Raw genomic sequence first — 18,069 nt, forward strand, 5'->3', positions numbered from 1 at the left:
GGAGGCAGTGAGATGTGTGGTATAATAGCCTTGGTGATTGTGTTGGCCTCATACCTTCAGGGTCTATGATGTAGATTCAAAAAGCCCAGATCCCTCACAATGATTATCCAATCCTAACAGAGATAATCAGGAAATGCCAACTGATGTCATCATTATCCGTAACCAAACATTCTTTTAGCTTTGACAAATTACCTATCGTCAGGAGCTCCTCACGGTTTTCCAGTGTTGCCTGGCCTCTCATCATCTCTTCTCTAATTAGATTCCCAACTGGGTCCCAGGAACGCCTCCAGGACCTGACACACTCCTGACAGAATACCAGTCATTCCCTGGCAGAGCGGAGACAATGAGGTGGAGCTGTCGGAGGTTTTCAGGCTCTGCTGGGAATGGGAGATGGGCTAATCCAGGAAAATTTCTTCCTGAGGGGAATTGTTTCAGATGTCAGAAAATACAGATTCAAAATGAGGAAGCGAGAGTGTGGAGGGAAATCAGGGGAATTTTAGACCTAAACAGAATTTCAGTTTATGAAATAAATACCCGAGGAAGGACAGTGTAATTGGGGTTGAGAGGCATTTGTAAAGAGAAGGCATTGTGGGATATGGGGAGAAGGTAGGTAGGTGGGATTGAGAGATATGGAGAGAGGGTGAGTAGGTGGGTTTGAGAGTTATGGGGATAAGGTGGGTAGGTAGGATTGAGAGTTATGGGGATAAGGTGGGTAGGTAGGATTGAGGGATATGGGGATAAGGTGGGTAGGTGGGATTGAGAGATATGGAGAGAGGGTGGGTAGGTGGGATTGAGAGTTATGGGGATAAGCTGGGTAGGTGGGTTTGAGGGATATGGGGAGAGGGTGGGTAGGTGGGATTGAGGGATATGGGGAGAAGGTAGGTAGGTGGGATATGGAGAGAGGGTAAGTTGGTGGGATTGAGGGATATGGAGAGAGGGTGAGTAGATGGGATTGAGAGTTATGGGGATAAGGTGGGTAGGTAGGATTGAGGGATATGGGGATAAGGTGGGTAGGTGGGATTGAGAGATATGGGGAGAGGGTGGGTATGTGGGATTGAGGGATATGGGGAGAAGGTAGGTAGGTGGGATATGGAGAGAGGGTAAATTGGTGGGATTGAGGGATATGGAGAGAGGGTGAGTAGATGGGATTGAGAGTTATGGGGATAAGGTGGGTAGGTAGGATTGAGGGATATGGGGATAAGGTGGGTAGGTGGGATTGAGAGATATGGGGAGAGGGTGGGTAGGTGGGATTGAGGGATATGGGGGAAGGGTAGGTAGGTGGGATTGAGGGATATGGGGGGAGGGTGGGTTGGTAGGACTGTGGGATATGAGGAGGAGGTGGGGCAGAGGGATATAGTTGACTCTGGATGGAGTAGGACTGATGGGGACAGTCCATTAATAACAAGATGATCAGACACATTCTAATAGAATGTGTATATGTGTGCGCTCATGTTTTTTTAAGGGAGGACAGAATTAATTATAGATGTGATGCCTCTGCTGGCTAATAGCTGCTGACGCTTGTTGCCTCAGCTCACTTGTGAGGTATTGGACTACCTGGTGTGAATGGAATCTGTGTAACATCTCCACAATTGGGGAAACCAGATGAGGTGAGGCTGGGAGGGCAGTGTTGAAGGCAAGGGTGGCCCACCCAGAAAATAAATTGAGCATGTAATTAAAAGTTATGGAATTCAGTCAGGAAGCTTGTGGTGTGGTCTGAATGCACTTCAATGCTAAGTGTGTGTGCAGTTCAACTGAACTTTGTTCAATCGAATTGTGTTCTGAATCTAGAGTAACGTCCTTAGTTAATAAACAATCACATTTTCTAAAGGGAAATTCTACAGATTTCTCAACTTTATCGTCATCCTATCCTCTCATTTAATTTGCTCTCCCCTCCTCCCCTCTCACCCCTCTCCTCGCTTCCCCCTCTCCCTTTACTTACCTACTCCCCTCTCTCCACTTCTCCTGTCTCCCCTTTTGCTCTCTCCCCCTGCACCTCTCTCCCCTTCTCCCCTCTTACTTTCACTCCTGTCTCCCTCTCCCCTCTCCTCTCTCCCTTTCCTCCATACTCCATTCTCTCCCCTTCATTTCTCTGCTCGCCAATGCACAATCAATTGTTAATTTTGAATCTGAGATTGAAAGATTTTCTGGATATATGGAGTTAGAATGGAGGTCAGCTATGATCTCATGGAATACCTGTAGGGGTGAATGGCCTCCTCCTGACCCTCTCAGCTCCCTTCTCTCACCTGCTTCCCTGTGTTCTGTAAACTCCCTTCATTTCCCATCCTCATTCGCTTCACAGTTTTGCACTCGCCCTTTCTAATTGTTTTCCAAGATGACTGCTGGTTTCAACCAACCGTGTAAAATTATGAAACAGAACAAGGCAGACGGGATTGAGAGACACTGCTCAGTGTACAGGTATCTCCCTGAGAGAGAAGGGACTGAGGGACACCAGTCAGTGTACAGGTATCTCACTGAGAGAGATGGACTGAGAGACACCAGTCGGTGTACAGATATCTCCCTGAAAGAGAAGGGACTGAGAGACACCAGTCAGTGTACAGGTATCTCCCTGAGAGAGAAGGGACCGAGGGACACGAGTCAGTGTACCGATATCTTCCTGAGAGAGAAGGGACTGAGGGACATGAGTCAGTATACAGATATCTCCCTGAGAGAGAGGGGACAGAGAGACCCCAGTCGGTGTACAGATATTTCCCTGAGAGAGAAGGGATTGAGAGACACCAGTCAGTGTACAGATATCTCCCTGGGAGAGAGGGGACTGAGGGACATGAGTCAGTGTACAGATATCTCCCTGAGAGAAGGGGGACTGAGGGACACCAGTCAGTGTACAGATATCTCCCTGAGAGAGATGGACTGAGAGACACCAGTCGGTGTACAAATATCTCTCTGAGAGAGAGAGAAGGACTGAGAGACTCCAGTCAGTGTACAGATATCTCCCTGAGTGAGGGGGGGACTTGGAGACAATAGTCAGTGCCCAGATATGGGTCTGTTTAGATCCATTGATGTGCATGTACCTTCCATCTTTCATTGCTTTCTCGCTGTGACCTTCATCCACTCTGTCTCTTTGCTCTCCATCATGCGACTTTTCCCTTTCCTTCCTTTCCTACAGAATACAACGCTAGGATCCGAGGTATCTGGCACGGCGTCAACCTCTATCCATCCTTCCATCGTCATCGGTCTCACACCTTCTCTGGTTTGTTCCTGCTTTTTCCCACATTCTTTTTCTGCATGCTGTGCTCTGTTCCTACCTTGCAATCCTTAACAACCTTGTTTCCTGCATGCATGTTGAGCTGTTAGTTTTCCTGCAATGTCTCCGTGTGATAGTTTCTTCACTCAGTGAGAGACACCAGTCAGTGTGCAGATGTCTCCCTGAGACAGAGAGAGATTGAGAGACACCAGTCAGTGTACAGATATCTCCCTGAGAGAGAGAGGGGACTGAGAGACACCAGTCATTGTCTAGATATCTCCCTGCAAAGAGGGACTAACAGGGGGTCTGAAAGAGAGACTTTTGCAATAACAGGACCCTGATAGAGAGATTCTCAATCAGAGAATCTCTCTATCAGGGTCCTGTTATTGAGAAAGTCTTTCTTTCAGACCCCCTGTTAGTCCTTCTTTGCAGGGAGATATCTAGACAATGACTGGTGTCTCTCAGTCCCCTCTCTCTCTCAGGGAGATATCTGTACACTGACTGGTGTCTCTCAATCTCTCTCTGTCTCAGGGAGACATCTGCACACTGACTGGTGTCTCTCACTGAGTGAAGAAACTATCACACGGAGACATTGCAGGGGTTCCTGAGAGAGAAACTCCCTCCATAACAGGGGGTGGCAGTGGCATAGTGGTATTGTCACTGACTAGTATTCCAGAGACCCAGGGTATGACTCCAACCAGAAGAGCGATATAGGCCTATTTGTCCTCTCGTGTTAATGTTGAAGAGCCCCTGGTCAACTCAGAAGAACAAGGGATTCTGCCAAAGTGCTTGCATTGAGCAGTCATTCATCTCATTGCTGATTATAGGATCTGGATCTACACAAAATCAGTGTAGTGTTTGCTTTCGGAACAGTCGTACTTCAAAGTGATTGAATGTGGCGAGCACATTCCGACATCTCTAAGGGATGTGAACAAGTGTGACATAAATACCGTTAGTTTTTTTTTGACAAAGCTCCTGTCAGAACAGGCAGGGGAATTGGGTTTTTTAATCTTTTCCACGTCAAAATGTTTCAAGCAACATCAGTTTGTCCCCTCCCCTATCCACCTGATGGTACTGGGCGATAAGGGGTGAGGGGACCATAAATGTCTGTGCAGGTTTGATCCAAATGGACTAAATCTTTATAGCTGTGGTTCCACAGGTGCTTGCAACCCTTGTTACCCCACTCAACCCCTAATGACTGCACCTATAAGGGGTGATGTACCAGCCTGATTATTACTGCACAGGGAACATTGTTGGCAAGCCCAATCCTGCTCAGGCATGATGTCACACTTCTGGCAGGGGATTAAGCAGGGAAGGTGACTGAACAGTGATCTGACTGATTTAACCCCCTTTCCTCACACAGGCATGCAGAATTCACTGCCAATCTTGTCCTCCCTTGCAGACTCTCCCTTCTCCACTCCCTATAAAGAGCAGTGAATGGATGTCTTCTGTGTCAATGCACATGGCAACCTCCTCATGCAGCCAGAAGTGGCTCCATAAGCAGTTTGACATTTGCATGCTCTCCTTCCCCCTGCATTCTTCGTTCTTCCGATCCATCAGTCATTTTTTTCCCTTGTCCTTGGTCTCTCAAACAGGCCTTTCTCTAAATCAATTTATATTCAGTTGAGCCTGGCGATGCCCCCACAATCCAGCAGCAGTTTTTTTTTAAGTTGTAGCTTAAATGGCAAGAATGAAAGCCTCTGCCTTTCAGTAAGAAACTGAGCCCCACTGGCAGGACATTTCAGCCTTTGTGTGCTGCAGCTCCCCCGCCCTCTAGACTTCTCTGAACTCTGCAGTCTGCAAGACTGGAGCCTTGTTCCATTCAGCAACCGAATGCATTTTAATATTCTCCATTGTCACAGGGAATGAAACAAATTCTTAAAGGGGAAGGAATGGTACCAGCGACAAAGGACTTCAGTTAAATAAAGAGACCAGAAAAGCTGGGATTGTTCTTAGGTTAGGGAGAATTGATAGAGGTGTTTAAAATTATGCAGGGTTTTGTGGCAGGAGGGTCGGTAACCAGAGGACACAGATTGGAGAGAATTGGAAACAGAAGCAGAGGGGAGATGAGAAAATTTTTACACAGTGAGTTATTGTGATCTGGGATGTGCTGGCTGGAAATGCGGTGGAAGCAGACTCAGTCTAACTTTTCAAAGGCAATTGGATAAATACTTGAAAACAAAACATTTCCAGGGCTATGGGAAAAGGGCAGGGGAACGGCACTAATTGGATAGCTCTTTCAAAGAGCCGGCACAGACATGATGGACTGAAAGGCCTCCTACTGTGCTTTATGTGGGATGGGGGACAATGTAGAGGGAGTTTACTCTGTATGTAACCCCTTGCTGCACCTGTCCTGGGAGTGTTTGATGGGGACAGTGTAGAGGGAGCTTTACTCTGTATCTAACCCCGTGCTGTACCTGTCCTGGGAGTGTTTGATGGGGACAGTGTAGAGAGAGCTTTACTCTGTATCTAACCCCGTGCTGTACCTGTCCTGGGAGTGTTTGATGGGGACAGTGTAGAGAGAGCTTTACTCTGTATCTAACCCCGTGCTGTACTTGTCCTGGGAGTGTTTGATGGGGACAGTGTAGAGAGAGCTTTACTCTGTATCTAACCCCGTGCTGTACCTGTCCTGGGAGTGTTTGATGGGGACAGTGTAGAAGGAGTTTTACTCTGTGCCTAATCCCTTGCTGTACCTGTCCTGGGAGTGTTTGATGGGGACAGTGTAGAGGGAGTTTTACTCTGTATCTAACCCCGTGCTGTACCTGTCCTGGGAGTGTTTGATGGGGACAGTGTAGAGGGAGCTTTACTCTGTATCTAACCCCGTGCTGTACCTGTCCTGGGAGTGTTTGATGGGGACAGTGTAGAGGGAGCTTTACTCTGTCTAATCGCGTGCTGTATCCTGTACCTATTCAGTCCTATCCTTTATAAGAGATCAATCCTATCTACCCAACCTTGCCCCATAAATTCACCTCCAGCTTCTCAAGGAGAAATAAGTATGTGTAACAAATGCTGGCCTTACCAGTGACACTCACATCGCATGATGGAACTATTTCGCTGTTCCTTCATCATCATTGGGCGAAAACGCCCTATCTAACAGCACTGTGGATGTATCTACATCACATGGACTTCAAGAAGGCAGCTCACCACCACCTTCCCAAGAGCAACTGGGGATGGACAATAAATGTTGGCCGAGCCAGCAATGCCCACATCTCGTGAAAGAACATTTTAAAAAATGATTCCCACTCCTTGAATCTATCCTCAAAGAATGCATGACCCTCTTCACATCACCTACTACTGGCTCGTCCCCTCACGGCCTCTCATGTTTAAAATTATAATGGAATTCAACTGGGTGAATGTGAATATTAGTAGGGACACTATTTTAAATGCAGATGCAGACTGTTCAGGAATGAAATTGGGAACCTCTCCCTCACACAAAGGATCGTGGAATTCTCGAACTTTCTCCCTAAAACACTGGGGATGCTGGGGATCAGTTGGAGCTTTCAAGATTGAGATTGATAGATTTTTTGGGGTGAGGCTGTCATGTTATAGGAATAGCTGGAGAGGGTGAATGGCCTCCTCCAGCTCTTAATGCGTGTACGATTTTCCCCCATTTCCCAGTTCTCTGGGACAGCTCTAATTGATTTGATGTATTCTGCTTCCGTTTAAAGCTGATGATGAAATGACACCTGTTGTATGTCAGTCACTGAGTTATTTTTCACATCCTTGCCTGGGATTTACATCCAGTCTCTCCTGATGGTTCCAGGAGAAGGGGGACCCTGCAGGGCTGATTCCAATACCAGCGTCAACATTTCAAATATCGGATCCTGGCTCCTTCAACAACCTAGAGCATGCCTGCAGCACCAGATTAGAAATAGTCCAACCTCCATCCCCAGTTACCATAGCCCTCACTATCCCGAGGTTAAGGAGCATGTAAGATAGTGACTGTTTCAGACAGGAGACGACTATTGGCACATCCTCTCTTGTTGCATTCACCTCAAATCCCATTTGTCGACCATTACCTCTCTGGTTCCTTCCCGAAACATGTCAACATTTCTTGTTCCACCGCCTGTTCTGGTAATCTCTTTCATGTGCTCATTTAATTCAATTCTCTACACAGCATAGCAGCCGACTTGGATCTAATGCAGGACTACAATCACGTAATGGTCAATAATGCAGAGATCAAATCCCACCATGGCCATCTGAGAATTGGAATTTAAAAATTTGAAAACAAGAAGCTGGTCCCAAAGTGACCATGAAGCTTTCCGATTGTCATAAAGCCCCAACTGGTTCACTTTAGGGAAGGAAACCTGCCGTCCTTATCCGGTCAGGACCTATATGTGACTCCAGACCCACATCGATGGCGTTGACCCTTAACTGCCCTCTGAAGTGGCCTAGTATATTACTCAATTGTATAGAAATATGCCCATCATTCACCAACTCAGTGGAAATAGGGCTAGGCTTTAGCAGTGTGGCTCATATAACAAGAAATAATTATCAAAGATCTTTCAAAATTATAATTGCTGAAGAGATGTGGTGGGTAGGCGATATTGAGGGATATGGAGGAAAGGTTGGGGGGGTGGGACTGAGGGATATGGGGAGAAGATGGATAGGTGGGATTGAGGGACATAGGGGGAGGGTGGGTAGATGGGATTGAGGGATTTGGAGGGAAGGTAGGACTGAGGGATATCGAAGGAAGGTTGGTAGGTGGGATTGAGGGATATGGAGGGGAGGTGGGACTGAGGGATTTGGGGAGCAGGTGGGCACTTGAGAACTGCCAAAAAGATTTTACTTTTCCTGAATCTTAAGTTGGCAAAGACTGTAAGCTCCACCCCCTCTCCCCCCAGGAGGTGAAGCGGTCGATTATGCCGTACCTATCTGTTAACCTATACTGCCTGTCAGCTGACCGTACTCTCCAAGTGACCGGGGAAACAGTCAGTATCTTGGGGAATGACAAGAAATTGCTCCATCCCTGAGCCCACCTCACAGGCATTCCAGAAATGGCTCTTTGAGTAGTGGAATGCTGACATTGCAGACCTCTCACTGCTCCTACACCATTCATTTGATCAAAGACTTTATTTTCAGCTCTCTCTGTGCTATGTGACGATTGTTCCATTTCTCTGAAGCAAGTGACCCACATCAAACAACCTCTGAGTTTCAAAAATACTGTCCTGTGATTTTTCCAGAGCATATGTCATTGTTTTTAGCTTGTCCTCGGACATTAAAAACTAGGAATCATCTCCCTGGAATTCCTGGATCTAGGGGAATTGGCATTCACCATGATAACAGGATTTCAGTGTCTGACATTATTCTATTATTTTTTTCTAATAGCCCCAAGGTCTGAAAAGGTGTGGCACCCTCACACCATCAGTATACACATCCTCACACTATACATAACCTCACACCATACATATACGCACCCTCACACCATCCATATACATAATCTCACACCATACATATACACACCTTCACACCATCCATATACATAACCTCACACCATCCATATACACACCCTCACACCATCCGTATACATAACCTCACACCATACATATACATACCCTCACACCATCCATATACACACCCTCACACCATCCTTATACATAACCTCACACCATCCATATACACATCTTCACACCATCCTTATACATAACCTCACACCATCCATATACACATCCTCACACCATCCATATACACATCCTCACACCATCCTTATACATAACCTCACACCATACATATATGCACCCTCACACCATCCATATACATAACCTCACACCATCTGTATACACACCCTCACACCATCCATATACATAACCTCACACCATACATATACGCACCCTCACACCATCCATATACATAACCTCACACCATACATATACGCACCCTCACACCATCCTTATACATAACCTCACACCATCCATATACACATCCTCACACCATCCATATACACATCCTCACACCATCCTTATACATAACCTCACACCATACATATATGCACCCTCACACCATCCATATACATAACCTCACACCATCTGTATACACACCCTCACACCATCCATATACATAACCTCACACCATACATATACGCACCCTCACACCATCCATATACATAACCTCACACCATACATATACGCACCCTCACACCATCCTTATACATAACCTCACACCATACATATACGCACCCTCACACCATCCATATACATAATCTCACACCATACATATACGCACCCTCACACCATCCATATACATAACCTCACACCATCCATATACACACCCTCACACCATCCATATATGCATCCTCACACCATACATATACACACCCTCACACCATCCATATACACGTCCTCACACCATCCATATACGCATCCTCACAACCATCCATATACGCACCCTCACACCATCCATATACATACCCTCACACCATCCATATACACATCCTCACACCATCCATATACACATCCTCACACCATCCATATACACAACCTCACACCATCCATATACGCATCCTCACACCATCCATATACATAACCTCACACCATACATATATGCACCCTCACACCATCCGTATACATAACCTCACACCATCCATATACATAACCTCACACCATACATATACGCACCCTCACACCATCCATATACACACCCTCACACCATCCATATACATACCCTCACACCATCCATATACACACCCTCACACCATCCATATACGCATCCTCACACCATACATATACACACCCTCACACCATCCATATACACATCCTCACACCATCCATATACGCATCCTCACAACCATCCATATACGCACCTTCACACCATCCATATACGCACCCTCACACCATCCATATACATACCCTCACACCATCCATATACACACCCTCACACCATCCACATACACAACCTCACACCATCCATATACGCATCCTCACACCATCCATATACGCATCCTCACACCATACATATACGCACCCTCACACCATCCATATACGCATCCTCACAACCATCCATATACGCAACCTCACACCATCCATATACGCACCCTCACACCATCCATATACGCACCCTCACACCATCCAAATACGCATCCTCACACCATCCATATACGCAACCTCACACCATACATATACGCACCCTCACTCCATCCATATACACACCCTCACACCATCCATATACACACCCTCACACCATCCATATACACACCCTCACACCATGCATATACACGCCCTCACACCATGCATATACACACCCTTACACCATCCATGTACACACCCTCACACCATCCATATACACACCCTCACACCATCCATATACACACCCTCACACCATCCATATACACAACCTCACACCATCCATATACACACCCTCACACCATCCATATACCTACCCTTACTCCATCCATATACACACCCTCACACCATCGATATACACACCCTCACACCATCCATATACACACCCTCACACCATCCATATACCTACCCTTACTCCATCCATATACACACCCTCACACCATTGATATACACACCCTCACACCATCCATATACACACCCTCACACCATCGATATACACACCCTCACACCATCCATATACACACCCTCACACCATCCATATACACATCCTCACACCATCCATATACACACCCTCACACCTTCCATATACACACCCTCACACCCATCCATAAACACACCCTCACACCATCTATATATACTCCCTCACACCATTCGTATACACACCCCCACATCCATCCATATACACACGCCTTACACCCATGCATTTACACGCCCATGCCATCCATATATTTTTTCCTTTATTCTTTCATGAGGTGTGGGCATTGTGGGCAAGGCCAGTACTTGTTGCTCATCCCTAACTGCCCTTGAACTGAGTGACTTGCTAGGCCATTTCAGAGGGCAGTTAAGAGTCAACCACATTGCTGTGGGTCTGGAGTCACATGTAGGCCAGACCAGGTAAGGATGGCAGATTTCCTTCCCTGAAGGGGATTAGTGAACCAGGTGGGTTTTTACAACAATCAGCAATGGTTTCATGGTCACCATTGCTGAGACTAGCTTTAGATTCCAGATTTCATTAATTGAATATAAATTTGACCAGCTGCCATGTGAATGTGTGTCCTGGAGTATTAGCCTGGACCCCTGGATTCCTAGTCCAGGGACATTATCAGTACTCCAGCGACTCCCCCACACCCATTCCATACACAGCCCCACACCCATCCCTGTATACAGACCCCACACATCCATCCATCTATACATGGAATACCATACGCATTGAAATATGCACATACTGCACACCATTTACATGCACGTGCCTCACCACCATCCATACACACACACACCCCCCACCGCCATCCGTATACACACACCCATCTATATGCAGACCCCATAACCCTACACACACCCTACACCTATCCATATATACACACCCAACTTCCATGCATAGAAACAGCCCCACATCCATCCATATACATGCCCCCACCTCCATCCATATACATATGTCCACAAATAAATTAATATACATTCACCCATCCCCCATATACACAACCCCCCACACCCATCCATATACACACATCCCCACACCATCCATATACACGCACCAGCACACCCAATACCACACTAACACAGATCCAAGAAACATGCACAAACCCACACACTCAATCACACTGACACACAGACATTCCCACATTCGTACACACAAACAAGCCTGTACATACACATTACCAATCAGACCCACATATACCAACATTCACACACACACCAACACCCATGCTTACAGAGACCTTTATTATGCTCATACCTAATACCCACGCTCTCACACCCATCCGGAAGCACACACACAAGTGCACAGACACAGACACCAGTACTCTCTGCCGTATACTCATTCCCCTACAATGCCGCACTTAAACACCCACATTCAGCTACACACATAGAGAAGGATTTTCAGCTTGGCATGCGGGCGCACACCCAACATGCACGAGCGTGAAATAGTGCACGTTGATGTTGGGTGAGGTTCCCGACGCTATTGTGCACTCACGTGATAACAGCGGGCACGGGTGAGATTTGGCAGTGCGCCCGCCAACAATTAAGAAGGCTATTAAGTCCATTAATCAAGTAATTAAATTGAATTTTTCACTGCCCATCCAACCTTCCAGTTGGCGAACAGGAGAATAGGCCAGGTGGCCTTTGCATTTTTTGCAAAACCTCATCCATGGGTGGGATGACGTTTCCAACAATGACTGAAAAAATAATTTAAAAAATGTGAAACTTATTCCTCACATGTCCCTATTCATATTCATGTTTTCCTTATTTTTCAAATTTTTACTTTTCATTTTAAAAAGCTTCATCTTCCTGAAGCAGCCTTTAGGGAGCTTTCAGAGCACACTCCCCAGTGTATGCGCAGGCTTTAGCACTCGAACTCTTCCTGCCCCCATGACAGCAGCACTGAAGCTCCCAGTGTGTGTTTCACGCTGACTGGCCGTTAATTGGCAGCCAGCGTGAAATCACAGGGCCCGATTGCGGGCGGGGACCGTCTTGCGGCTGCTCCCAGGCCCATGTGCCATGCCCACCCGATGAAGGGAAACCCCCCCCATAGAAATACACACCCCTGCACACGCATCCACACCCGAATACACAGACATCCATGCATGTGTATGCATACATGCTGACACACACGTTTATATCCCCACACCCACATGCCCATGCTCACACACTCCCACACATAAACACTCACATCCTTGCAAACACACACACACACACACACACACACAAAGTCACTCACACATACACTCACCCCCATACACATACACACACTCACCCCCATACACACACACACACACTCACCCCCATACACACACACACACAGACACACACACTCACCCCCATACACACACACCACACACTCACCCCCATACACACACACCACACACTCACCCCCATACACACACACACACACACAGTCACACACCACACACTCACCCCCATACACACACATACACACACACACACGCACACACAGTCACACACACACTCACCCCCATACACACACACCACACACTCACCCCCATACACACACACACACACACACACACACACACAGTCACACACACACAAACTCCCACATACATGGTCACACACCTGAGCTTGTATACATGTGCAATCACTCACATACATGTGAGCACATTTGCATTCTTGCATGAATAAACAAATACCAACAAACAGCATGTCTATTGATATTGATCAGGAGTAGGAACACACTGATTTTTCCACTCGCTAACTCACTTGATAACTAGAGAAGATCGTTGAACAGGGTGTTGAACAGACTAGGAACAGTTCAGTAACATACCTTCAACAACTTCAAACCTCAAAATATATTTGTCAAGTCCTGATATGATGGTGAACACATGGTGCGGGGGCATGGCGGGGGGTGGGTGGTGGGTGGGTGGGGGGGGTGGTTGGGGTAGGAAGGGGGGGATCATTTCTCAAGTAGTTGGTGCCCAGGACAGATGTCCCTCTTCCATCACCTCCTCAGTTCACCGAACAAACTGAGAATCTTGAATTCAATATGGAGCATCTTCAGAGGTGCCTAGCGAGGCTGGAGCTCTCAGTGCCATCACACTCAATCTGCCCAGGTATTTCTGTATAAGGACAGGTAGACAAGGGCATAGATAGTGCCAGGGGGCAATGACCTCCTAAGGGCTCCACATTTGAGGAAGTCTTTGATTGGCTTGCCCATTCAGGAACTTCCATGTGCAGGAAACTGTAAATATTTAACGAGACCTGAATATTTTCTCCATTCTTCCCTTGCCAGTTCTGGAAATTTCTCTGGCCTTTTGTCATTTCAGCTTTGTGTTGGTGTGTGATGGTTTCCATAGGGACATATTAAACACAGTAAATCATTGATGTAAAGTCTGAAGCAGGCCTGAGGTAATAGAGTATCTCCTTGTCATGTAGAGTCATGAGTAAGACAAATTGAGACTAAATTGTTTACCACTTAGGACTGTCGGAATTTTCCATCAATACTAAACATTTAAACAAGGAAGAATAGAGATGTGTGTGTGTGTGTGTGTGTGTGTGTGTGTGTGTTGGAGTTCGGAACCTCAGGATTGTATTCAGGGTAAAGACAGCTAAATGTTCTCCTACTGTTCTTGTGTAACAGGCTCAAGAGGGGCTGAATGGCCTCCTCCTGTTCATGTGTAACAGGCTCAAGAGGGGCTGAATGTCATCCTCCTGTTATTGTGTAACAGGCTTGAGGGGCTGAATGGCCTCCTCCTGTTCCTCGGTAACAGGCTTGAGGGGCTGAATGGCCTCCTCCTGTTCCTCGGTAACAGGCTCGAGGGGCTGAATGGCGCTCCTGCCCCTAAACCAGGTTATAATTTTAACCTGAGGGATGGGTACAGAAGTTGCAGGATGAGTTGTACTAGTGATTTAAAGTGTCTGTATGCTTCTACAAAATGAATCCGTGAGGTACAGGCCAGAATTTTCCAGCCTGGTTGGCATTGGGCATCATGGTGGGGAGAAGGACAATGTGGCGAGGAGCTCAAAAATCGGTTTCACGCTATCGTGAAACCAATTTATGATCGTCCGCTCCGCCCGTCAATGGTGGGTCATGTTTCCGGCTGCTGCACATCAGGAATCTCATTTCAATACTTTAGCATCTCATTATAAGCCCAGCTCACTGGAATCATCCCCCCCACCACACACGCTGCATCATCCCCACCAGCCCCCCCCACACACTGCATCATTCCCCCCCCACACACTGCATCATCCCCCACCCCCCACACACTGCATCATCACCCCCCCCACACGCTGCATCACCCCCCCCCACACACTGCATCATCCCCACCAGCCCCCCCCACACACTGCATCATCCCCCACCCCCCACACGCTGCATCATCCCCCACCCCCCCACACACTGCATCATCACCCCCCCCACACGCTGCATCATCCCCCACCCCCCACACACTGCATCATCACCCCCCCCACACGCTGCATCATCCCCACCAGCCCCCCCCACACACTGCATCATTCCCCCCCCACACACTGCATCACCCCCCCCCACACACACTGCATCATCACCCCCCCCACACGCTGCATCACCCCCCCCCCACACACTGCATCATCCCCCACCCCCCCACACGCTGCATCATCCCCCACCCCCCACACACTGCATCATCCCCCCCCCACACACTGCATCATCCCCCCCCCACACACTGCATCATTCCCCCCCCCACACACTGCATCATCCCCCACCCCCCACACACTGCATCATCACCCCCCCCAACACACTGCATCATTCCCCCCCCCACACACTGCATCATCCCCCACCCCCCACACACTGCATCATCACCCCCCCCACACACTGCATCATCCCCCACCCCCCCACACGCTGCATCATCCCCCACCCCCCACACACTGCATCATCCCCCCCCCACACACTGCATCATCACCACCCCCACACACTGCATCATCCCCCACCCCCACACACTGCATCACCCCCCCCCCCACGCACTGCATCACCCCCCCCCCCACACACTGCATCATCCCCCCCCGACACACTGCATCATTCCCCCCCCCACACACTGCATCATTCCCCCCCCCACACACTGCATCATCCCCCACCCCCACACACTGCATCATCCCCCCCCACACACTGCATCATCCCCCCCGACACGCTGCATCATCCCCCACCCCCCACACACTGCATCATCACCCCCCCCACACACTGCATCATCCCCCACCCCCACACACTGCATCATCCCCCCCCACACACTGCATCATCCCCCCCCACACGCTGCATCATCCCCCCCCACACGCTGCATCATCCCCCCCCCACACACTGCATCATCCCCCCCCCACACACTGCATCACCCCCCCCCCACACACTGCATCACCCCCCCCCACACACTGCATCATTCCCCCCCCACACACTGCATCATCCCCCACCCCCCCACACGCTGCATCATCCCCCACCCCCACACACACTGCATCATTCCCCCCCCACACACTGCATCATCCCCCACCCCCCACACGCTGCATCATCCCCCCCCGACACGCTGCATCATCCCCCCCCACACGCTGCATCATCCCCCCCCCCACACGCTGCATCATCCCCCCCCCACACACTGCATCATCACCACCCCCACACACTGCATCATCCCCCCCCACACGCTGCATCATCCCCCCCACACACACTGCATCATCCCCCCCCACACGCTGCATCATCCCCCCCCACACGCTGCATCATCCCCCCCACACACACTGCATCATCCCCCCCCACACGCTGCATCATCCCCCCCCACACGCTGCATCATCCCCCCCCCCCCCACACACTGCATCATCCCCCCCCCCACACACTGCATCATCCCCCCCCCACACACTGCATCATCCCCCCCCACACACTGCATCATCCCCCCCCACACACTGCATCATCACCACCCCCACACACTGCATCATCCCCCACCCCCCACACACTGCATCATCACCCCCCCCACACACTGCATCATCCCCCACCCCCACACACTGCATCATCCCCCCCCACACACTGCATCATCCCCCCCCCCCACACACTGCATCATCACCCCCCCCACACACTGCATCATCACCACCCCCACACACTGCATCACCCCCCCCCCCACACACTGCATCATCCCCCACCCCCCCACACGCTGCATCATCACCCCCCCACACACTGCATCATCCCCCACCCCCCCACACTGAATAACCCCCCCCCCCGACACACTGCATCACCCCCCCCCCCACACACTGCATCATTCCCCCCCCCACACACTGCATCACCCCCCCCCCCCGACACACTGCATCACCCCCCCCCCCACACACTGCATCATTCCCCCCCCCACACACTGCATCATCCCCCACCCCCACACACTGCATCATCCCCCCCCACACACTGCATCATCCCCCACCCCCCACACACTGCATCATCCCCCACCCCCACACACTGCATCATCCCCCCCCACACACTGCATCATCCCCCCCCCACACACTGAATCACCCCCCCCCCACACACTGCATCATCCCCCACCCCCCACACACTGCATCATCCCCCACCCCCACACACTGCATCCCCCCCCCCACACACTGCATCATTCCCCCCCCACACACTGCATCATCCCCCACCCCCCCACACGCTGCATCATCCCCCACCCCCACACACACTGCATCATCCCCCACCCCCCACACACTGCATCATCCCCCCCCCACACACTGCATCATCACCACCCCCACACACTGCATCATCCCCCCCCCACACACTGCATCATCCCCCACCCCCCACACACTGCATCATCCCCCCCCCACACACTGCATCATCACCACCCCCACACACTGCATCATCCCCCCCCCACACGCTGCATCATCCCCCCCCACACACTGCATCATCCCCCACCCCCCACACACTGCATCATCCCCCACCCCCCACACACTGCATCATCACCCACCCCCCCACACACTGCATCATCCCCCCCCACACACTGCATCATCACCCCCCCCACACACTGCATCATCCCCCCCCCCACACACTGCATCATCCCCCCCCACACACTGCATCATCCCCCCCCACACACACTGCATCATCCACCCCCCCACACGCTGCATCATCACCCCCCCCACACACGCTGCATCATCCCCCACCCCCCCACACGCTGCATCATCCCCCCCCACAAACTGCATCATCCCCCCCCCCGACACGCTGCATCATCCCCCCCCCCATATGCTGCATCATCCCCCCCCCCACACGCTGCAAGATCCCCCCCCACACGCTGCATCACCCCCCCCCCACACGCTGCAAGATCCCCCCCCCACACACTGCATCATGCCCCCCCCCACACGCTGCATCATGCCCCCCCCCACACG

General features: G+C 50.0%; 1 protein-coding gene across 3 annotated transcripts in view; it reads left to right on the forward strand.

Annotated features, from left to right (window-relative positions):
* Positions 1 to 18,069, forward strand: part of LOC121284932 (tensin-like) — a 161,698-nt gene that overhangs the window by 57,238 nt on the left and 86,391 nt on the right. For 2 of the 3 annotated variants that reach the window (XM_041200868.1, XM_041200869.1), the window contains exon 7: positions 3,125 to 3,208. The exons of the other annotated variant lie outside the window; for it this stretch is intronic. In XM_041200868.1, the coding sequence (XP_041056802.1) occupies positions 3,125 to 3,208 (84 nt within the window). The remainder of the gene's footprint in view (positions 1 to 3,124; positions 3,209 to 18,069) is intronic. 3 annotated transcript variants of the gene reach the window in all.

Source organism: Carcharodon carcharias, chromosome 12, assembly GCF_017639515.1.
Source record: "Carcharodon carcharias isolate sCarCar2 chromosome 12, sCarCar2.pri, whole genome shotgun sequence".
Lineage (NCBI taxonomy): Eukaryota > Metazoa > Chordata > Chondrichthyes > Lamniformes > Lamnidae > Carcharodon > Carcharodon carcharias.